Source organism: Giraffa tippelskirchi, chromosome 5 (genome assembly GCF_054371585.1).
Source record: "Giraffa tippelskirchi isolate mGirTip1 chromosome 5, T2T-mGirTip1v1.2.pri, whole genome shotgun sequence".
Classification (NCBI taxonomy): Eukaryota; Metazoa; Chordata; class Mammalia; order Artiodactyla; family Giraffidae; genus Giraffa; species Giraffa tippelskirchi.
In genome coordinates, this window is record NC_137279.1 from 36,222,351 (window position 1) to 36,242,849 (window position 20,499).

The 20,499-nt window shown below is 45.4% G+C and overlaps 1 protein-coding gene and 1 long non-coding RNA gene across 2 annotated transcripts; one reads left to right on the forward strand and one right to left on the reverse strand.

Moving 5' to 3' along the window:
- Window positions 1-4,830: 4,830 nt before the first annotated feature.
- On the reverse strand, window positions 4,831-5,995 carry LOC145505972 (uncharacterized). The gene is made up of 2 exons (XR_014053415.1): window positions 5,683-5,995; window positions 4,831-5,087 (listed from the first exon to the last, which is right to left on the reverse strand). It is a non-coding gene; the product is annotated as an uncharacterized LOC145505972 (long non-coding RNA).
- Window positions 5,996-7,786: 1,791 nt separating this feature from the next.
- On the forward strand, window positions 7,787-20,355 carry CENPS (centromere protein S). The gene is made up of 5 exons (XM_081489420.1): window positions 7,787-7,917; window positions 10,824-10,947; window positions 12,016-12,049; window positions 18,184-18,250; window positions 19,924-20,355. The coding sequence occupies exons 1-5, from the start codon at window positions 7,864-7,866 to the stop codon at window positions 20,062-20,064; spliced, it is 420 nt and encodes a 139-aa protein (XP_081345546.1). The 5' UTR covers window positions 7,787-7,863; the 3' UTR covers window positions 20,065-20,355.
- The last annotated feature ends 144 nt before the right edge of the window (window positions 20,356-20,499 follow it).

Sequence of the window (20,499 nt, forward strand, 5' to 3'; positions counted from 1 at the left end):
GTCAGGATGTATATGCCATGTTTAGTGTGTATGTTAGCACAGACATGTTCACTGTCTAGTAATGGATACGCTGTGCCAGTTTCTGCCCAGTATGTAACAAACCACCCCAAACTCCACTGTGTAACATAACTACCATTTTTTCATCCTAATTCTGAGGGTCAGAAATTTGGAAGGCTACCGGGGTGACGGCTTATCTCTGTTCCACATATCTGGGGGCCTCAGCTAGGAAGACTTGAAAGCTGGGGGTGGTTCCATGGCTGGGACCATGTGGAGGTGTCTGTCTTCTTCATTCATCAGGTGGCTAGTGTTGGCTGGGACCTCAGCCCCGGCTATCAGCTGGAAAGGTACATGGCGGCCTCACCATGTGGCCTCAGCTGAGGCAGACATCTCACTTGGTGGCTCAGTGTTGCAGCTAACAAACACCGCCTTGCCTTTAAGGCCATATTGGCCGGTAGATGGGGAGACAATGGAAACAGTGAGAGACTTTATTTTCTTGGGCTTGAAAATCATTGCAGATGGTGACTGCAGCCATGGAATTAAAAGACGCTTGCTCCTTGGAAGAAAAGCTATGACCAACCTAGACAGCATAGTGAAAAGCAGAGACATTACTTTGTCAACAAAGGTCCAACTAGTCAAAGCTATGGTTTTTCCAGTGGTCATGTATGGATGTGAGAGCTGGACTATAAAGAAAGCTAAGAGGCGAAGAATTGATGCTTTTGAACTGTGGTGTTGGAGAAGACTTGAGTCCCTTGGACTGCAAGGAGATCAAACCAGTCAATCCTAAAGGAAATCAGTCCTGAATATTCATTGGAGGGACTGATGCTGAAGCTGAAGCTCCAATACTTTGGGCACCTGATGTGAAGAATGGACTCATTGGAAAAGACCCTGATTCTGGGAAAGACTGAAGGCAAGAGGAGAAGGGGACGATGGAGGATGAGATGGACATGAGTTTGAGCAAGCTCTAGGAGAATAGTGAGGGACAGAAAAGCCTGGTGTGCTGCAGTCCATGGGGTTGAAAAGAGTCAGACACTACTGAGTGACTGCACAACAACAACGGATGTAGCAGAGCATTACTCCAGCCATATTATATCAGTTACAAGCGATTCATAAGTTAACAGAAGGGAGTATTAGGCTTTACCTCTTGATGGTGGAGTGGAAAGTTCTAGAGGAGCATGTGGGTCAGGAGATTTTTCTTTTTTTTTTTCAAATATAATCTGCCACATATGCTTCCTTTGAAAAGGACAATTTGTGACATGGGAAGGTTGGGAACTCTGGCCTTATTTGGGGGTTTTCCTGAGGGTCTCATATAGTAATCAATGGCACGCATGAGAATATAATAATAGCTAACAGAGGGTATGCCAGGCACTGTTTTGAGTTTACTCGTTTAATACAACAGCCTCTGAAAGAGGTACTATCATTATTCCCAGTTTACAGACAAAGCTTGAGGATGTGAAGTGACCTGTCCAAGGTCACAGAGCTCCTGCAGAACCGAAGTCTGAGCCGGAATCCACACACATGATCACCAGATTACCCTACCACTCAGTGTGCCCAACGGGTACAGTCACACACCGCCATCACCGTTTGTTTGGTGGAGAGGGAATCTGAAACTCCTGACCCCATGAGTTCCTGTGCTCAGTCACTCAGTTGTGTCTGACTCTCTGACCCCATGGACTGTAGCCCGAGAGGCTCCTCTGTCCATGGAATACTCCAGGCAAAATACTGGAGTGGGTTGCCATTTCCTCCTCCAGGGGATCTTCCCAGCCCAGGGTTGAAACTGTGTATCTGTGTCTGCTGCACTGGCAGGCGGTTTCTTTAACACTGTGCCACCTGGGAAGCCCCTATACGACACTTGATCTTAGCCAAAAGCCACCAGCTCCTAGAATATATGTAACAGCTGATGGAGATGGAGTTTTGAATTGACATTTTACAGTGCAAATTTAGGGAAAATAAAGGATTCAACATTTATGGTCCCCTATTTCATGCAGCTGGAAAGGACCCAGGAAGCCTGCACTGTGCTTGCCCTGTATATGGTGAGGGCACTGGGACCAGAGCAGAAGACTGTGGACTCAGAAGCCAGGCTGCTTCAAATCTGGGCTCTACCACTTCCTGCCAGTTTTAACCTTAGGCAAAGTTCTTTCACCTGTGGGACCCTCTTCATAATAAAAATGGGGGTAATAGTACCTACTCCCAGGGCAGGGCACCTGGTGCACATTCATGAGCAAGTCAGCGCTCTGCTGCTGCTGCTGCTAAGTCGCTTCAGTCGTGTCCGACTCTGTGAGACCCCATAGATGGCAGCCCACCAGGCTCCCCCGTCCCTGGGATTCTCCAGGCAAGAACACTGGAGTGGGTTGCCATTTCCTTCTCCAATGCATGAAAGTGAAAAGTGAAAGTGAAGTCACTCAGTCGTGTCTGACTCCTAGCGACCCCACGGACTGGAGCCTACCAGGCTCCTCCAGCCATGGGATTTTCCAGGCAAGAGTACTGGAGTGAGGTGCCATTGCCTTTTCCAAAGTCAGCGCTCAGTGAGTGTTAAGCCCCAGTGATCACCAGGAGGGCCTAGTTTCCTGGTGTGATGCAATGCTGCCACATAGTGGCCAGTTTGGAGAAGAAAATGGCAACCCACTCCAGTATTCTCACCTGGAAGATCCCACAGACGGAGGAACCTGGAGGGCTACAGTTCATGGGGTCGCAAAGAATCGGACACAACTGAGCAGCTAAGCACACAGTGGCCAGTTTACATGGCAGCTTTTCATCCAGTAAAAACAGTTCCTACCAAACAGCTGACCTTGAACAAGAAGTGGGTGGGGTTCGCACCACCCCCACCCCGCCCTTGAAAATCTGTGTATAACTTATACTCATTATAACCTCCAAATCTGTGGTTCTGCACCTGCAGATTCAACCCACCTCAGATTCTGGGTGTGCTAAGTCGCTTCAACCATGTCGGACTCTTTGCAACCCTATGGACTGTCACCCACCAGGCTCCTCTGTCCATGGGATTTCCCAGGCAAGAATACTGGAGTGGGTTGCCATTTCCTTCTCCATGGGATCTTCCTGACCCAAGGATTGAACCCATGTCTCCTATATTGGCAGGCAAGTTCTTTACCACTGAAACCTCCTGGGAAGCCCTAATCAACCCCTAATGACTTTGTTGAACTTCTGCCTCCTCTGCACCCCTCCCCTGCTTAGGATTCAGTTGAGATGAGGGGTAGCTGTGGGCTGAGGAGTCAAAGGAAACCCTGCATGATTCTTCATCTGCAGTCTCTTTCTCCTCTATCCCTGACTCCTCTGTAGAGGTAGTAAGAGGGAGGCTGCTTGTATATTCTTTCAATTAAGCACAAATAAACAAACTCTGTGCACCCTTCTTCTCCTTGGTAGTTTTACATTTATCAAGAAAGCCATATGATTTTAACCTGCAGTGAGAAGGTGCTGGAATAGAGGAAAAGTCTTGGGTGTGATGAGGCCTCTAGGGGCTCTCAACATGAGTTAAAAGTAAACACAGTACTACACTGTAAAAGAAGTGTGAGAAGGTCTGAAAATACTACTTCCCCCTGATGACTGCAATAAGGCTTTAGAATATAAAGAAGTTCCCCCCGTCCTGAAAGTTCAAGTTCTGCCACTTGGTGGCGCAGTGGTAAAGAATCCATCCGCCTGCCAATGCAGGAGACGCAAGAGGCCGAGAGACATAGGTTTGATCCCTGGGTTGGGAAGATCCCGTGGAGGAGGAAAAGGCAACCCACTACAGTATTCTTGCCTGGAAAATTCCATGGACAGAGGAGCCTACAGTCTATGGGGTCACAAAGAGTCGGACGCAACTGAGCACCTGAACACATACCTCAGCACCTGTTGTTTTGCTAACAGAAAGAGAATTTTCACTTTTACCAGAAAAAAAGCCATAACCATAGTAATGGAGAACTTCGTAAAAAAAATGAAGTGGCTGAGGCACTTCCTTGGTGGTCCAGTCGCTAAGACTCCATGTTCTCAATGCAGGGGGCCAGGGTTTGATCCCTGATCAGGAACTAGATCCCCCATGCCACACCTGAGAGTGCGCCTGCTGCAACTAAAGTTCTCGCATGCTGCAATTAAGTGCCAGCGCAGCCAAATAGATACATAAATAAATAAATATTTTAAAAAACAAAGAGGCTTACTGCAAACTTTCAAAGGCAGGGGATACCTGTATGTCCGAATCAAATTTCTTTTCAAAAGAATTGGGGGCCCTTGCATTGCTGATGACCCGGCGAGCTGGTCTGTTAATTAAGGAGCCCCTGCTTTTTCAGGACTCACTGAGATGCTGCTGTGAGTCAGATCCTCAACAAACATTCAGTGAGCCCCCACCACGAGCTGGGCCCTGGGCTCTCACTGTACCTCAGTTAAGCAGGCTGGGCACTCAGGTCTTTAAAAACTGACTTCAACATAGTAGATTCTTTCCACTTATTAAGTGCATACTATGCACTCACTGGGAGAAGGCAATGGCAACCCACTCCAATACTCTTGCTTGGAAAATTCCATGGGGTCGCACAGAGTCGGACACAACTGAAGCGACTTAGCAGCAGCAGCAGCAGCATACACTCATAAATAAGTGCATACTATGTGCTAGGCCAGAAGTGTGCTAGAGCCAGTTGCTACAGCGAGAGGTGAATGCTTAATTTTCAAGATAACAGAAAACTAGAGACAAACACAGCCATTACTAAGAATTAAGTTACAATGGGACTTTCCTGGCAGGCCAGTTGTTAAGATTCCGAGGTGTGTGCAGAGGGTAGGGGGGTTGATCCCTGATTGGGGAACTAAGATGCTACAGGCCATGTGGTTAGGTCAAAAGATAAAACAAATAAGGAGATTTTTAAAAAATTTATTTTTGGCTGAGCTGGGTCTCTGTTGCTAGGTCTTTTTGGGCTTTCTCTGGTTGTGGTGCGCGGGCTTCTGGTTGCAGCTGGCTTCTCTTGTTGCGGACAGGCTCTAGGGCATGCAGGCTTCAGTAGCTGTGGCTCATGGGCTCAGTAGTTGTGCATGGGCTTAGCTGCCCCATGGTGTGTGGACTCTTCCCAGATCAGATATTGATCTGTCTGCATTGGCAGGCAGATTCTTTACCACTGGATCATCAGGGAGGTCCAACAAACAGATTTTTATAAAGACATTAAAAAAAAAAGAATTAAGTTACATAAATTCAGACTTAGAAAACTGTATTAAAAACAAAGGTAGTAAAAACTCAAAAGTCATCACTTCTTAATTATGCTACTTGCTGCACATTTTTCTATCATCTGTTCTTGGTTATCTCTATCTATAGTGTCTGAATGGTGGGTGTGCAGCATCTCTTCCCTGTGTGAAATCACGTCCAAAGGGTTAACAGAAGCTCAGCGTGTGTCCTACAGAACAGCAGATAAGGGAACAGCATGTCAGAAACCTTCCTGCTTGCAGCTTCTTTACTGATTAAGCCTGCTGACTTGCTTTTTTCCCCATTTTCTAGCTGCATACCCTCTGAGCTTCACATAGCCAAAGTAATGTATCACTAGACTTTGAAACCAGCCCTACAGATAATGCTTCTGATGTATGGGTCACTATAGTAACGGGGATTTTACATTGTTTTCCAGAACTCTGGAGTTGGCTCCTGCCCAGTTCAGACGAGCTAAGACCAGTTCAGACCACTGAGCCTAAAATTGGGCTGGTGCAGGACACGGATTGCCTCACCTTTTCCCTGGTTCCAATCATCCTTCCTCATGCCTAAGACCACTTTGCTGCTTTTAATTTGACCTTGCCCTGCGGCATGTGGGCCCTTAGTTCCTCTGCCAGGGATTGAACCTGCACCCCCCTGCATTGGAGGGCAGAGTCTTAACTGTCTCAACCACTGGACTACTGGGGACATCCCCACCTGCTTCTTTATCCCATAACTATCTCAAGCCTCTGGCCCTCGGAGTTGGATCTGTGATTTGTTTTCCTTTTGTGATGACCTCATCAACAGACTTTCTCTGCTGCAAACTTCAGTGTCAGGCCTGCTGCTTGTGGGGCAAACAAGCCTGTTGTTGTTCACTCAGTCATATCTGACTCTTTGTGACCTCATGGACTGCACTGCAGCACGCCAGGCTTTCCTGTCCTTCACCACCTCCCAGAGCCTGCCCAAACTCATGTCCATTGAGTCGGTGATGCCATCCAACCATTTCATCCTTTGTCATCCCCTTCTTCTACTGCCTTCAATCTTTCCCAGCATTAGGGTATCTTCCAATGAGTCAGTTCTCATCAGGTGGCCAAAGTATTGGAGCTTCAGCTTCAGCATCCGTCCTTCAATGAATATTCAGGATTGATTTCCTTTAGGATCGACTGGTTTGATCTCCTTGCAGTCCAAGGGACTCTCAAGAGTATTCTCCAACACTACAGTTCAAAAGTATCAATTCTTAGTGCTCAGCGTTCTTTACGGCCCAACTCTCAAACAAGTCTCAGTTCAGTTCAGTCGCTCAGTTGTGTCTGACTCTTTGCGACCCCATGGATTGCAGCACGCCAGGCTTCCCTGTCCATCACCATCTCCCGGAGCTTGCTCAAACTCATGTCCATCGAGTTGGTGATATCATCCAGCCAACTCATCCTCTGTTGTCCCCTTCTCCTCCTGCCTTCAATCTTTCCCAGCATCAGGGTCTTTTCCAATGAGTCAAACAAGTCTAGTTTGTAACAAATGCTGAGTTCAGCTTCTTCAGATTGGTTGCTGGAAATCTGGCAATAGTGGGAGTATTTATACCAAGGAAACCTGCAAATCAGGGTTTAATTCCTTGTTGACAGCTTACGGAAGGAGGGAGGGGCGGATGTTAATAATGCAGATTGAACTTGAATGTGCATGGTGTCTGTACCCTTTGTAGCATGAATAGTATAAGTTGAGGAAATATTCTTTCAGTACTTGACACTATTATTCAGTTCAGCAGAGAAGTTCCTTCCTCACGTCATCCAAGAGTGAGTGAAACTCCAAAGAGTGAAGCTGGGGAGGAGGATACAACTGAAGAAAGTTTGGAAGCAGTGAAGATCCAACTGTCAGGTTTCACTGTTTTTCACTTCTTCTTTTTTTTTTTTTTAAGTCTTCATTGAATTTGTTACCGGGCTTCCCTGATAGCTCAGTTGGTAAACAATAGTGCTTCTGTTTTCTCTTTTCTTTTTTTTGCCACAAGGCATGTGGGATCTTAGCTCCCTCACCCGGGATTGAACTCTACTGGATGGACCACCAGGGAAGTCCCTTATTTCCATTTTTTTTTTTTTAAATTTTTGGCCGCCTAGCATGTGGATTCTTAGTTCTCACACCAGGGATTAAATCCGCACCCCGTGCAGTGGAAGTGCGGAATCTTAGCCAATGGACCGCCAGGGAAGCCTGGGAAGTCCCCTAATTCTTAACATAAAGGAAAATCAGCTAACACTTGGGTCAAAACTATATTCCTTTGGCAACAGCAATGGGGTGAGAAATTTTTTCTTTGAAAGGGATAGAAATCAAACATTTATCAGTGATCTGACTTTGTGACACTATAGAATTATAAAAAACTCACACTAGATTTTGCAAGGCATATCGAAGTTTCAGCCGCATGGAATTTACAACCGAGTTGCGAACCCTTGTCCCTACACACACGTTGTTTCTGAGAGCTGGTGTTGACAACTGTGCGGGACGCAGAGCTGGGTCTGAGGTCCCCGGGGAGCTTGGCTGGGGCGGGGCGGGAGCAGGCGCGCCGTGAGGCCCCCTTCCCAGAGTCGCCGCTAGGGGGCGCGCGAGGCAGCCGGCAGCTTCGCGCTTTGGCCCCCAGCGCGGCCCGTCGCCCGGCACCGCGGCGGAAAATCCGACCAGGTCGCCCTGGCGGGCGCGTTTTTCTGTCCTGGCGCGCCTGCCAGGGTCCACCCGCGGTGATGATGGAGGAGGAGGAGGGGGCCGAGGAGCAGCAACGCTTCTCTTACCTACAGGTACAGGAGAACGGGGTCCTGGCGGGGCTGGGGAAGGACGGCGTCGAAATTCTGCGGGAAAAAGGCGCCACCTCAGCCCAGCCTCGTCTTCGTACCTAGGCCCTGGGTCGGAGGTCGAGCCCGGCCGCCTCCGGCCTCTGGCGCCTGCGCAGGAGCTGACCCGGCTGCCGCGGGGGGTGCTGGGAGACGGTTTCCTTGGTTTCGCGGGTAGGAGCTTGGGATGGCTGAGAGGGAAGGTTCGGGGAAAATACCTCCCGTGCACCGGGAGTCCGGCGGCGGAGGCCCCTCTGGCTTTGTGACAGGCTCAGTCTCCTTCTCGGACAGGGTTGTTTTGAGGCACGCGGCACGAGCTCTAAAAATGTTGGCTCCTTTAATCGGTGCGTTCTCCATCCTGCGGAGGAGGAGACGGCCTCGGAACCTGGTGCAAACCCGGGCCGTCCGGCTCCGGAACCCATCGAATGTGGGTTCACTCTAGACTCGGCACAGAGGGTTGTGTTGACTCTCCCCGAACTCATTTTCCTAGATGGAAAAATCGGAGTGATAATAACCAGCTCTCGGCGTAGTTGCTGGTATTCAGTCTTTCAGTCAGCACCGCTAATAAATACCGTGTGGGAGAGTCGTGAGAAAAACCAAGAATCTCAGAGGATTAACCGAAGAGAATTGGGAATGAGCTCAGGAAAGGGACGCTTCCTAAATTTCAGAAGCTGTTAATCCACCGCCTCCCTTTATTTTGAAGTTCGAGCCTTCAGAAAAAGTTGCAAAATTAGCGCATTCATCACCCATGTGCCCCGATTCACCAGTTAACATTTTGCTGTATTTGCTCCCTTCTTTTCTCGAAATTATTTAAGAATTAAATACACTTGACGCTTCACTGTTAAATTTTAATGCTTTAACATGCTTCTTCCAAGAACACGATTATAATCTCTGATCACATTCAGGAAGCTTGATATTGATAAAATCCTATTATCTAATATGAATCCATATTCAGTTTTCCCCAGTTGTCCCAAAGATATTCTTTCATGGTGTTTTTTTCCTTCACCCAGAATCCAGTCGGGGATCATGCATTGTGTCTAGTCCTGGCTTTGGTCTCTCCTGGAACGGTTCTCCACCTCCTTTGGGTTTCATGATATTGACGGTTTCGAAGAGTCCATTGATGGCAAAGATGTGGGAGATAAACTCTTTGAGAGTAGGGACTGTCCTTTTCAGTTTTGTATTCTCAGCCCTTAGTACAGAGCCTAGCTCTCAACAGACAATAAATGCTTACTGAATAAGTGAGTCAAGCTGCAAAGATGGACTGAGAAATTTGAACCTCATCCTCTGTGCAGTGGTGAGCTAATGGAGGATCCCACTGTTCACTCAGCCAGGTGTTCTTGGCGCTAGGTGGACAGCCGTGAACAGTACTGAAGGGTCCTGCCCTCGAGGAATTTAGAGTCTAGTGACTTAGCCTCTGACCCAAGCCAGTGGCTCATTGGTAAAAAGTCCGCCTGCAAGGCAAGAGACCTGCAGGAGTCCTGGGTTCCATCCCTGGGTGGGGAAGGTCCCCTGGAGGAGGAAATGGCATCCCACTGCAGTATTCTTGCCTGGAGAATCTTGTGGACAGAAGAGCCTGGTGGGCTGTAGTCCATGGGTCACCGAGTTGGACATGACTTAGCAATTGAGCACGCACAGGCACGACTTAACCTCTAAGTGAAGAAGGCCCTTAACCTATTCTGGGAAGTAGAGGAGGGGGAAGGATGGAGGAAACTTCTGGACCAATGAGAAGGGTCCTTGTCCTGTTCCCCCATCCCTAACCACACCTCTACACATATCTAAAGAAAAGATGACTTTGGAGGGTCTTTATTCCTCCCATGGTGGTGGTCTCTTTGTCTTCTTCCACCAACACTTTCCACTTACCTGCTCTTGTGACATCTGAAACTAAGGAAGGCAAGTCCCTTTCTTATCTGTCTGACCTCTCCTCTGGGGCCCTGGACTTGTGTTTTTGCACTCCCTCCTTGTCTTCTCTCTGCCATGAATACTTGCTGTCTTGGGTTCACCCATCACCACGTCCAGTTCAGCTCCATCCGCAGCATGGGTGGCGTACACACAGGGCTCAGCAAGTTTGTTGACATGAGACTGAGACCTTGGCATGGCTTGTTTTGTTTCTTTACTCCTCCGCATGGGGAAGAAGTGTTTTCCAGCACTGGAAGGTGTTGCTAAGGAGCAGTGAGGATCCTGTTGAGGTGGGCTAGCAAACCAGCAAATCAGAGGAGGATCCAGTGTGCCCTCGGGAGCCTTCCACAGTGTTGTCCTGATATTCATCCTTTGTCTCATGCAGGACTGGGGCTGGCAAGGACTTGAAGCACAGGGACCAGTCCTTTTGTATTTGCTTGATTAACTTCCATCTAGAGGCAAAAATCCCTCTCTTTTTTCACTGTGTTCCCCAGATATCTGATACATTATTGACCAGGGGATTCTTTTGCAGAAACTAATTCCTGTGGCCAGCGATTTGTTATGCAAGTGATACTGAAACATCTCGGGTCAGTGACGTTCACGTAGCACATAATACTAACGTGTTAGCACACGCCTTCACCCAGTAGGCACTTGGCACATAAATGTGGAATAACTGAGTAAAGTTACACAGGTGCCTCCCAGATACCAGTCTGCCTTCTCTCCCCACTGACCTGCCATCGTCGTTCCTTATATTTACTTGACCTAAATCATCACCATTAACTAGGAAGTGATGTTTCTACAAGTCGCATTCCAGAGACCCCATTGATTTATTAGTACACTGGAAAAGTCTCTCAGCCATTATGAAAAGTGCCGAAGGAATTTAGGCTGAGCAGACCCTCTTCTTGGTCTTCATTTTTTAAGATGTGAAGAGCTCTTATTTGCAGTCTTACCCGTGAAGTGTTTTGATTTTACTTCAGAGGCTAAAGGCAGCGGTTCACTACACGGTTGGTTGTCTCTGCGAGGAAGTTGCGTCGGACAAAGACATGCAGTTCAGCAAGCAAACCATTGCAGCGATCTCAGAGGTGACCTTCCGACAGTGTGGTACGCAGCCCTGGTCTTCCTGTGGGTGTGTGGAAAGCCTGGAGGTTAATTTTGCCTGGGAAAAATGCAGAGTGGGTGCCATGGTGTTATCTCACCAGCAGACAGAGAACATTAACACTGGACACCATTCATGAAACGTGTCTTCTATTGGCTGTAAGATTCAGTTTATGGAAAGAGCTGTATTTTTTTCTATTATAAGATTTATATATTTTTCTTTCTGTTACACTAACGGGGGCATCAGCACCTTTATTTTATTGTTTTAAACCACCCAGAATACTACTTTTTTTTTTTAAAACAAGGGCTAGGACGGGCTGCCCTATTTATTTATTTAATTTTGGCTGTTCTGGGTCTTCGTTGTGGCTTCTGGCTTAGTTGTCCGGAGGCATGTGGAATCTTGGGGGCTTTCCTGGTGGCTCAGATGGTAAAGAATCTGCCTACAACGTGGGAGACGCAGGGGGTCGAGAAGATCCCCTGGAGAAGGAAATAGCTTGCCTGGAGAATTCCATGGACAGAGGAGCCTGGTGGGCTACAGTCCATGGGGTCACAAAGAGAAGGACACGACTGAGCAACTAACAGTTTCACTTTCTTTCATGTGGGATCTTAGTTCCCTAACTAGGTATAGAAACCATGTCTCCTGCACTAGAAGGCCGATTCTTAACCACTGGACCACCAGGGGAAGTCCTTGGACATTAAATTTTTTGTTTCATTGCTTTATAACTTTTTTATATCACCCACAGTTTGACAGCTGGTATTTGCTTGACGTCAGGGGAGATGAATGTCTTCACAAGCTCTAACTCCTAGCAGAATTTAAAATTAAGGGATAGTTTCTAGGGAGGAGAGGTGTAGACACAATTACCAGAGGTTTGTAATGAAGGATGGAGGTGGCAGGGAGGACACAGAGGTTGTAATGAATTCAGCAATACAGCCGCCCGAAGGGCCTCCTCTCATTTTCAAAAGGATTTGTAGTATTAGTCACTACATTTACTGTAGACATTGAGATTTCACTTTTCTGCTTCTGAAATAAGGTTGAGATAGGCTAATTAAAGCACATCTCTTTTTCTCTTTCAGAAAATTTTGCCAAAGACCTTGAAATGTTTGCAAGGTGGGTAGAGAGCTTGATTGTCGGATGCTGGGCTTGTTTCCATGCTTTGATGCTCCCCATCTGGTGGTGAATTTCAAGGAAGCTTGAACCCCTCCCTGCCCCATGTTTTGTGGAGACTCAGTCTCTAATCATGATTCTGTAAGAATGGAACATCTGCCTTAATCATGTCCATTCAGACTTGATTGGGCATTTTTTGAAGTTTTCCTCTTATTTGTCGTTAAGGGAAGTGAAGTTATTCAGTTCCAGGTTAAAAAGGTGTGAGTCATGTCTCCAGGATTCTGTGCATGGTGCACTTGCTTTTAAGACTGTTTCTGCAGGTGGTGCAGTGCTGGGGTGTGAGGCTGGGCACTGGGCTGGGCTGCTTCGTGCTTTGTGGGGCAGTGTGTAGGTGTCGGGATAATACAGCCCACGGCCCCCTCAGCCTTGCATTTGCCTGCTGGCGACAAGTGAGACACACGCTCCTTGAAAAGGGTGTGTGACTGGCTTTCAGCTGGTAAAGTGTTAGCTTTTACAGGTGATTTATGCTCCTCTCTTCAATTAGTTCCACAGGTAATTGAAAACAATTGCAGCGAATTGCTTTTATGAAGCAATTTGAATGACGAAGGCCTGAAAGGGCTAAAGCTTTCTAATTTGCTCCCACTTCTGATTTGGTGCCAGCCTCTCCCATACCCCATACTTTTCACCTTTCTCCTATAGCTCTTTGTTTCTTCCATGAATATTCTGAATGAATTAAAGCAGTAGGTTCTCAGAGGGCAGGCTCTAAATCTTGCCTATTCCTGTGTATATGAGTCCCTAAAAACTGCTTAGCATCTTCAACTTGGCCAAAAGGGATCAGGATAATATATGGGATAAGATGGTTCCTGCGTCTTATCATCGTTAATTCAGGTGGTTGCCCCTTACCTGTGCCCTGCTCCCACCCCCACCCCAAGTCTCCTGTGAAATACATTTACTGCCTTTACTTGCCATCTTTTTTTTTTTAAAGATTTATTATTTTATTTTTGGCTGCACTGGGTCTTCATTGCTGCGCCTGGGCTTTCTCGAGTTTCCATACAAGGTCTCCTCATTGCGGTGGCTTCTCTTGTTGCAAAGCACGGGCCCTTAGGCACACGGCGCTATAGTTGTGATGCACAGGCTTAGTTGCTCCAGGGCATGTGGGATCCCTGGACCAGGGATCGAACCCATGCCCCCTGAATTAGCAGGCAGATTCTTAATCACTAGACCACAAAGGAAGCCTCTTGCCATTTCTTCTTCTTTTTTTTTTTTTGACCGTGCTGTGGGACTTGTGGGATCTTAGTTCCCTGACCAAGGATCAACCCCACACCCCCTTCATTGGAAGCGTGGCGTCTTAACCAATGGACCACCAGGGAAGTCCCTTTTCTTTTCTTTTTTTTTAAATATGAGTTCTTTTTTTTTTTTTCATAAATTTATTTATTTTAGTTGGGGGCTAATTACTTTACAATATTGTAATAGTTTTTGCCATACATTGACATGAATCAGCCATGGGTTTACATGTATTCCCCTTCCTGGACCCCGCACCCACCTCCCTCCCCATCCCATCCCTCTGGGTCATCCCATTGCCCCGGCCCTGAGCCCTTGTCTCATGTATCGAACATGGAATGGTGTTCTGTTTCACATATGATAATATACATGTTTCAATGCTATTCTCCCAGAACGTCCCACCCTCACCTTCTCCCTCAGAGTCCATAAAATTGTTCTATGCATCTGTGTCTCTTATTCTGTCTCGCATATAGGGTTATTGTTACCATCTTTCAAATTCCATATATATGCATTAGTATACTGTATTGGTGTTTTTCTTTCTGGCTTACTTCACTCTGTATAATGGGCTCCAGTTTCATCCATCTCAGTAGAACCGATTCAAATGTATTTTTTTAATGGCTGAGTAATATTCCATTGTGTACATGTACCACAGCTTCCTTATCCATTCGTCTGCTGATGGACATCTAGGTTGCTTCCATGTCCTGGCTATTGTGAACAGTGCTGCGATGAACATTGGGGTACACGCGTCTCTTTCAATTCTGGTTTCCTCGGTGTATATGCCCAGCAGTGGGATTGCTGGGTCATATGGCAGTTCTATTCCCAGTTTTTTAAGGAATCTCCACACTGTTCTCCATAGTGGCTGTACTAGTTTGCATTCCCACCAACAGTGTAAGACCAGAAACTATAAAACTCCTAGAGGAAAACATAGGCAAAACACTCTCCGACATAAATCACAGCAGGATCCTCCATGACCCACCTCCCAGAATATTGGAAATAAAAGCAAAAATAAACAAATGGGACCTAATTAAAATTAAAAGCTTTTGCACAACAAAGGAAACTATAAGCAAGGTGAAAAGACAGCCTTCAGAATGGGAGAAAATAATAGCAAACGAAGCAACAGACAAACGATTAATCTCAAAAATATACAAGCAACTTCTGCAGCTGAATTCCAGAAAAATAAACGACCCAATCAAAACATGGGCCAAAGAACTAAACAGACATTTCTCCAAAGAAGAAATACAGATGGCTAACAAACACATGAAAAGATGCTCAACATCACTCATTATTAGAGAAATGCAAATCAAAACCACAATAAGGTATCATTTCACACCAGTCAGAATGGCTGCTATCCAAAAGTCTACAAGCAATAAATGCTGGAGAGGGTGTGGAGAAAATATGAGTTCTTTATATTACAAAGAAAGACACAAAAATGTAAATTAGTAGACAAATGGTTATTTGATTTGAACATAGAGTTTATCAATACAGATCAGAGTTTTTCCACCTCAGCACTGTTGACATTTTGGACTGAATGATTCCTCATTCTGGTGGGGGCTGTTCAGTGCATCGTAGGGTATTTAGTGGCATCCCTGGCCTCTACCCACTAGATGCCAGTAGCAAGTCCCCAGCTGTGAGCTTCCTCCTCATTTCTGTGTTAGCTGTAGGAAAAGTCAATGACAAATTTTAAATACTAGAAATAAAAATGAAGCTATAGCTATTTAGCATTGTAACATGTTAAGTTTTCAGGTACTGTGTGTTTTTTATAGTTGAGAAGTCTACTTCCTTTTGCTGGGCCCTAGGGCAGAGAGGTAGGCTTCTCAGGTGGCATAGTGGTAAAGAACCCACCTGCCAATGCAGGAGACATAAGAGACCCAGGTTCGATACCTGAGTAGGGAAAATCCCCTCAAGGAGGGCATGGCAACCCACACCATTATTCTTGTCTAGAGAATCCCATGGACAGAGGAAGCTGGCAGGCTACAGTCCATGGGGTCACAAAGGGTAGGACATGACTGAAGTGACTTAGCATGCACACACGGGGCAGAGATATGTGGGCATCACTTAGACTGTCAGCTGCACAAGGAAGGACTCATCTTTTGGGTAAAGGAGTCTGAGTAGAGGCTGTCAGCTGATGCTCTCTGAGCAAGACTGTCAGAGGCCTTACCTAGAGATGTTTCCTCTTCCGCGGTGCTCAGGGGTGTATACCAACACTCCTTAGACTTCTTGCTAAGAACTCTGAGTGAATTCAAGTACACATTTTCTTTGAAGAATTATCTGTTGTCTTAATTTTACATTGTCAAAATATTCCATTAAAAAAAAAATCCTGTCTTAAAGTTTATCACTGAATAGGACTCCCTGGTGGTCCAGTGGTTAAGACTCTGCACTTCAGATGCAGGGGGCCCCAGGTTCAATCCCTGGTTGGGGATCTGCATGCCATGGTGTGGGGGGAAAAATGTTTATCACTGAATAAAATAAAAAAAGCTTCCCTGGTAGCTCAGTCAGTAAAGAATCTGCCTGCAGTGCAGGAGACCTGGGTTTGATCCCTGGGTCTCGAAGATCCCCTGGAGAAGGAAATGGCAACCCACTCCAGTATTCTTGCCTGGAGAATTCCATGGACAGAGGAGCCTGGTGGGCTAGAGTCTGTGGAGTTGCAAGAGTTGGACGCAACTTAGCGACTAAACCACCACCACTGAATAAAATTGATAGTCCCAGAGGGTCACCTTTATCTTATGGTTTTGAGTTTTCCCTGTTACATAATGCCTGCTCTTATATTACCCCAGTTTGAGAAATCTGAAATAGATACTGCTATTTCAGGTTGGCTACATATTAAATAGTCTTTGGAGGCTGGGAACCTAACTAGTATTGTAACAATGTTTCTATGAAAAAAAATGCGCTTAAATTGTAAATACTATAAACTCAGTTCACTTATAAACTTTGGAAAATAATCTCTCCACTTAAGTTGTGAATTTCCTTCATTTAATGTCTAGTCACCTAATGTTAACATGGTAAAGATGAAACATTTTGAAGAAGATAGGTATTCTACGGTAAATGAAGTCTAGGGGCATTTTTGTTGTTGTTCAGTCACTAAGTTGTGTCAGACTCTGTCACACCATGGACTGCAGCACACCAGGCTTCCCTGTCCTTCACCATCTCCCGGAGTTTGCTCAAACTCTTGTCCATTGAGTTGGTGATGCCATCCAACCATCTCATCCTCTATTGCCCCCTTCTCCTCTTGCCCTCATTTCCCAGCATCAGGGTCTTTTCCAATGAGTCAGCTCTTCACATCAGGTGGCCATAGTATTGGAGCTTCAGCATCAGTCCTTCCAATGAATATTTAGGGGCATTTTGGGAACAGTCTTTAAAACCCGTGTTGCTAAAAGTGTTGTATGAAAAATTGCTTTGTTATGTTCTCTAGAGTAATTTTCTGGAGCCAGAGGTTTGATTTAGGGGAGTCTGTGGTGTGCAGTGGCTGCATAGGATGTACCTGCCCCTTCATCTGGGAAAGTGGCATCGTTAAAACATGGTGCAGAGAAACCGGATGACCAGTCAGGTGGTGGAGAGGGTTGGCTCTGCTGTTTCCTGAATGCTTCCTGTGATCATATATGCTGATCTTAGCTGAATAGTTCAGTGCTGCTTCCTCCTTACTCTTTGGCCCTTTAGGAAGATGGTAACACCAACAAAGCAGCTTGTTGTGTGATACAGATGAGGGCCACAGCATATCCGTGGCTCCTGACATCCTCCATGCAGGGCACCTCAGGACCGGCTTTGTGGTCGCTATTCTGTCACTTTCTGTCTGATTCCACCACCCCCCCCGCACCGCCCCCTTTCCTTTGTACTAGTCCTTACAGGTGGCTAATGAGAAGTTATCTTCTGACATGGATATTATCCCAGGATAGGCAGATACTGTCTGTCATGATGAGATGGCATGTGATCTTTTCATGTTTGGCAGGATGTGAAGGACTAATGTGGCCAAATTACAGAATATAATTTCTGTGAGTTTTATCTTTAAGTCAACAGATATTTAGTGAGGACTTGCCATGTGCTGGTCACTCTGATAGTTATTAAGAACACAAAGATTTCCGCTTATTCCAACTTACAAAGTTCCTACTTAATTTTGGAGGAAGTTAGAAATGGCAAGAAAGGGTGTAATTAGGGTAATAAATTATTGAATCGAGCTCATTGTTTCAGATTACCTTTTAAAGCAGAGATAAGAGAACTGGAACAAGAACTTGAGTCGGTGTTGTGAGCAAGAAACAGACTCTAGTTGAAAGGATGTTCTTTGTCCTAGCTCGGCTGTTGTCCGGGACGCATTATCTCCTAGTTAGGGAGGGACACGTGCACAAGCCTTTCCCTGTAATGTAGCCTTTGGAGAAGAGCATTAGGACCTTGGTATAAGCAAAGCCGTGCTCTGTGGAAATTCTCTGTTTCTTCTATTTAGCGTTCATTTAAGCAACGACGATCTTTGTATCATGAGCTCTGTGCTGTTTCCTCTTTTCACTGAAGGTGCCTCACGGACCCGCTTCTTTTTGCATGGTGGTCGCTGTGCCCACTGAGCAAGCAGGCCATTTGGGAAGGCTTGACTGCCTCTCACTCCTCTCCATGCTCACATTCTCCAGATAACCTTGGCCCTCCGGGGGAGGTGGACAGACCGGCTTCTGCCTGCTCTCAGTCTCTTTATTTAATTTGTATCTTGGCTCATCACTTCACTCATTTCTGTGTCATTGTCACTTAATGACCCTCACCTGAAAAGATGGGCTACTTAGAGATCCTTGCTAGTGTGAAGTCTGGCCATGAACTTTTGTGTTTCATCAAAACTAAATAATATGAAACATTTTGGCGAATTGTTTCTGCCCTTTCTACAGACATGCGAAAAGAAGCACAATTAACACTGAAGACGTGAAGCTCTTAGCCAGGAGGAGTCATTCACTGGTGAGAGATGGATTTCTTTCCTCACTCCCCTTTCCCATCAGAATACATTATTCCCAATTAATCACTGGCGTCCACGAAGTGATTCCCTCAGGGCACCTTGCGTTAAAAATGAGACACGTTTCAACCGCTCAGACCTGCCTGTAATTTACAGTCTTTCTTTCACGATGATGGATCTTGCTAAGCCAATTTGAAATTTTCTAATCAGCGCTCTCTGGATTTCATAATTTGCCTTTTCTGTAATATCTCAAAACTTTGGTCCCATGTTTCAGCTACAGCATGGTGTCAGAGACAGGTCACAAGCTGCAGTATCTAGGGGGTGTTTTTGTATGGAGCCCACAATTTTGGTGGGCCAGGTGTGGAAGGAGTATCAGTACATCTGGGGTGTGCAGGCAGTTGAGCACATTTTCTGTCTTTTTGGAGACGTCGGGACGTCGTCCCATCCATGCCCTGACTTTACAGGTGATGCTGTGATCATCCTAGGCTAGTGGCTGTGGCCGATGGCAGATCCAAGACGCCTATGAGGTTTCCTGACTTAGTCTGATCTTAGCAGTCAAAATACTTTTACGTTCCTCCCCAGGATGTGAGCTCTATAAGATAGGGATTTTTATGTCTTTCTTCTCAGCTCCATCTGCCATGCCTAGAAAAGGGCCTGACCCACAGTAGGGGCTCATGAGTAGTTGTTGAATGAATGAACTTGTGTAGCACTTGACATTTCACACAGGACTTCTGTAGGTCATATTTTACACACATTATTTAAAGCTCACAACCACCCTATAAGGGTTTTTCATAACATGACTAATTAGCCCCATTTTATAGGCCAGACTACTAGAGTTAAGTAATTTCCCAAAGTTAAATATGAAGTTTTCTGGTTGACAGCTGACCCTTAACCTTCAAACCCTGAATCCAGTACTGTTTCCATTGGACTTTTTTTTCTGTCTCTGCTCTTCTAATATTGTTTCTTTAAAGTTTAAGTCAAGGTTAAGGATGATACGATTCCTAATAACTCCGGTGCCTGGTGGTGCTGCATATCAGTGGAAAAGACATTTTTCTCTCCTCCGAAATTCTTTCTCAGAACTGTAACTTGGTCAGCTTCAGTAAGCCGTTTCTATCTTTTGCAAGGAATTGTCGATGCAAGTCATCTTAGACTATTAATTGGGAAGTTTCCTGCTTATTGCGTATGTATTTACCTCAGAATGTTGTTTTAATTTAGGACTGTTAAATTTTTTTCATCTGACAGAAACCTATTACTGAAGAGTTGCAGCTAAATTTGTGCGTTTGACTAAATCTTCCCTGAGGGCAAGGACCTTGTCTTATTACCCTTGTGTCTCTAGGATCTGGTACACAGGAATTGCTCAGTAATTTTAGTTGGGTAAATTTAGGGCTTTTGACTTTATTTGTGCTTTGTAGAGTATATTTGTGATTGGCATGCCTTTCATAAACTACAAGTTTTAATTCTTCTGATTATTCAAGGAACTCCTATGTGAGTAAGCAGTGAGCTGACTTTTGTCATTGATTCCTTCCAGAAAAAAAAATTTGAACCCGTGTTTAACTCCAAGGAACATAACCCCGGGCAGGAGTGGTTGGGAAATGGCATAGATTTTTTTCTCCCCGACTAGACTTATCAATGGCTTTACAATCAGGTAAAAATGTAATTAAAAAAATATTTTTTGTAGCTAAAATACATCACAGAGAAAAATGAAGACATCGCTCAGCTTAACCTGGAAAGAAAAGCAAAAAAGAAGAAGAAGTTGGAGGATGAAAACAGAAATTCAGTGGAGTCAGCAGAGGCTGGTGTAGAGGAAAGTGAGAATTAAATCCTGTTGCCGTTTGGAGAAAGTGGCCTTCAGCAGGCAGAGTGGCTAAAAGCACATATTGCCAGTAGAGGGTTCTGAAAAGATAAGTGGAGATTAAAAGACAAAAGGCTTGAGTGCCTTTTGTATTGTACACTCCAAGTCATTGACTACAAAAGCTGGTTTAAAAGAGAAGTGGCAACTCTTAAGCAAAATACTTCCATGTCTTACTGAAGCACATGAAAAGGGCATGTATTTGAATGGTATATGTTGGAAATTGTATCTATTGTGTTAATAAAATTATGTTAGCAATTATATATGGTTGACTTTTTCAAGCAAAAAAATCATATGTTCATTCTTTTATATAATTTTTCAGGTTGACAATCCCTGAAAGATGACTAAAGCTATATGTATTTAGTCCCTTTTTGGCTGCACCATACAGCTTGTAGGATCTCAGTT

Coding starts and splice junctions, on each gene's coding strand:
- CENPS (XM_081489420.1), top strand. CDS start 7,864: ATGATGGAGGAGGAGGAGGGGGCCGAGGAGCAGCAACGCTTCTCTTAC. Junction 7,918..10,823: donor AACGCTTCTCTTACCTACAG/GTACAGGAGAAC, acceptor ATTTTACTTCAG/AGGCTAAAGGCAGCGGTTCA. Junction 12,050..18,183: donor GACCTTGAAATGTTTGCAAG/GTGGGTAGAGAG, acceptor CCCTTTCTACAG/ACATGCGAAAAGAAGCACAA.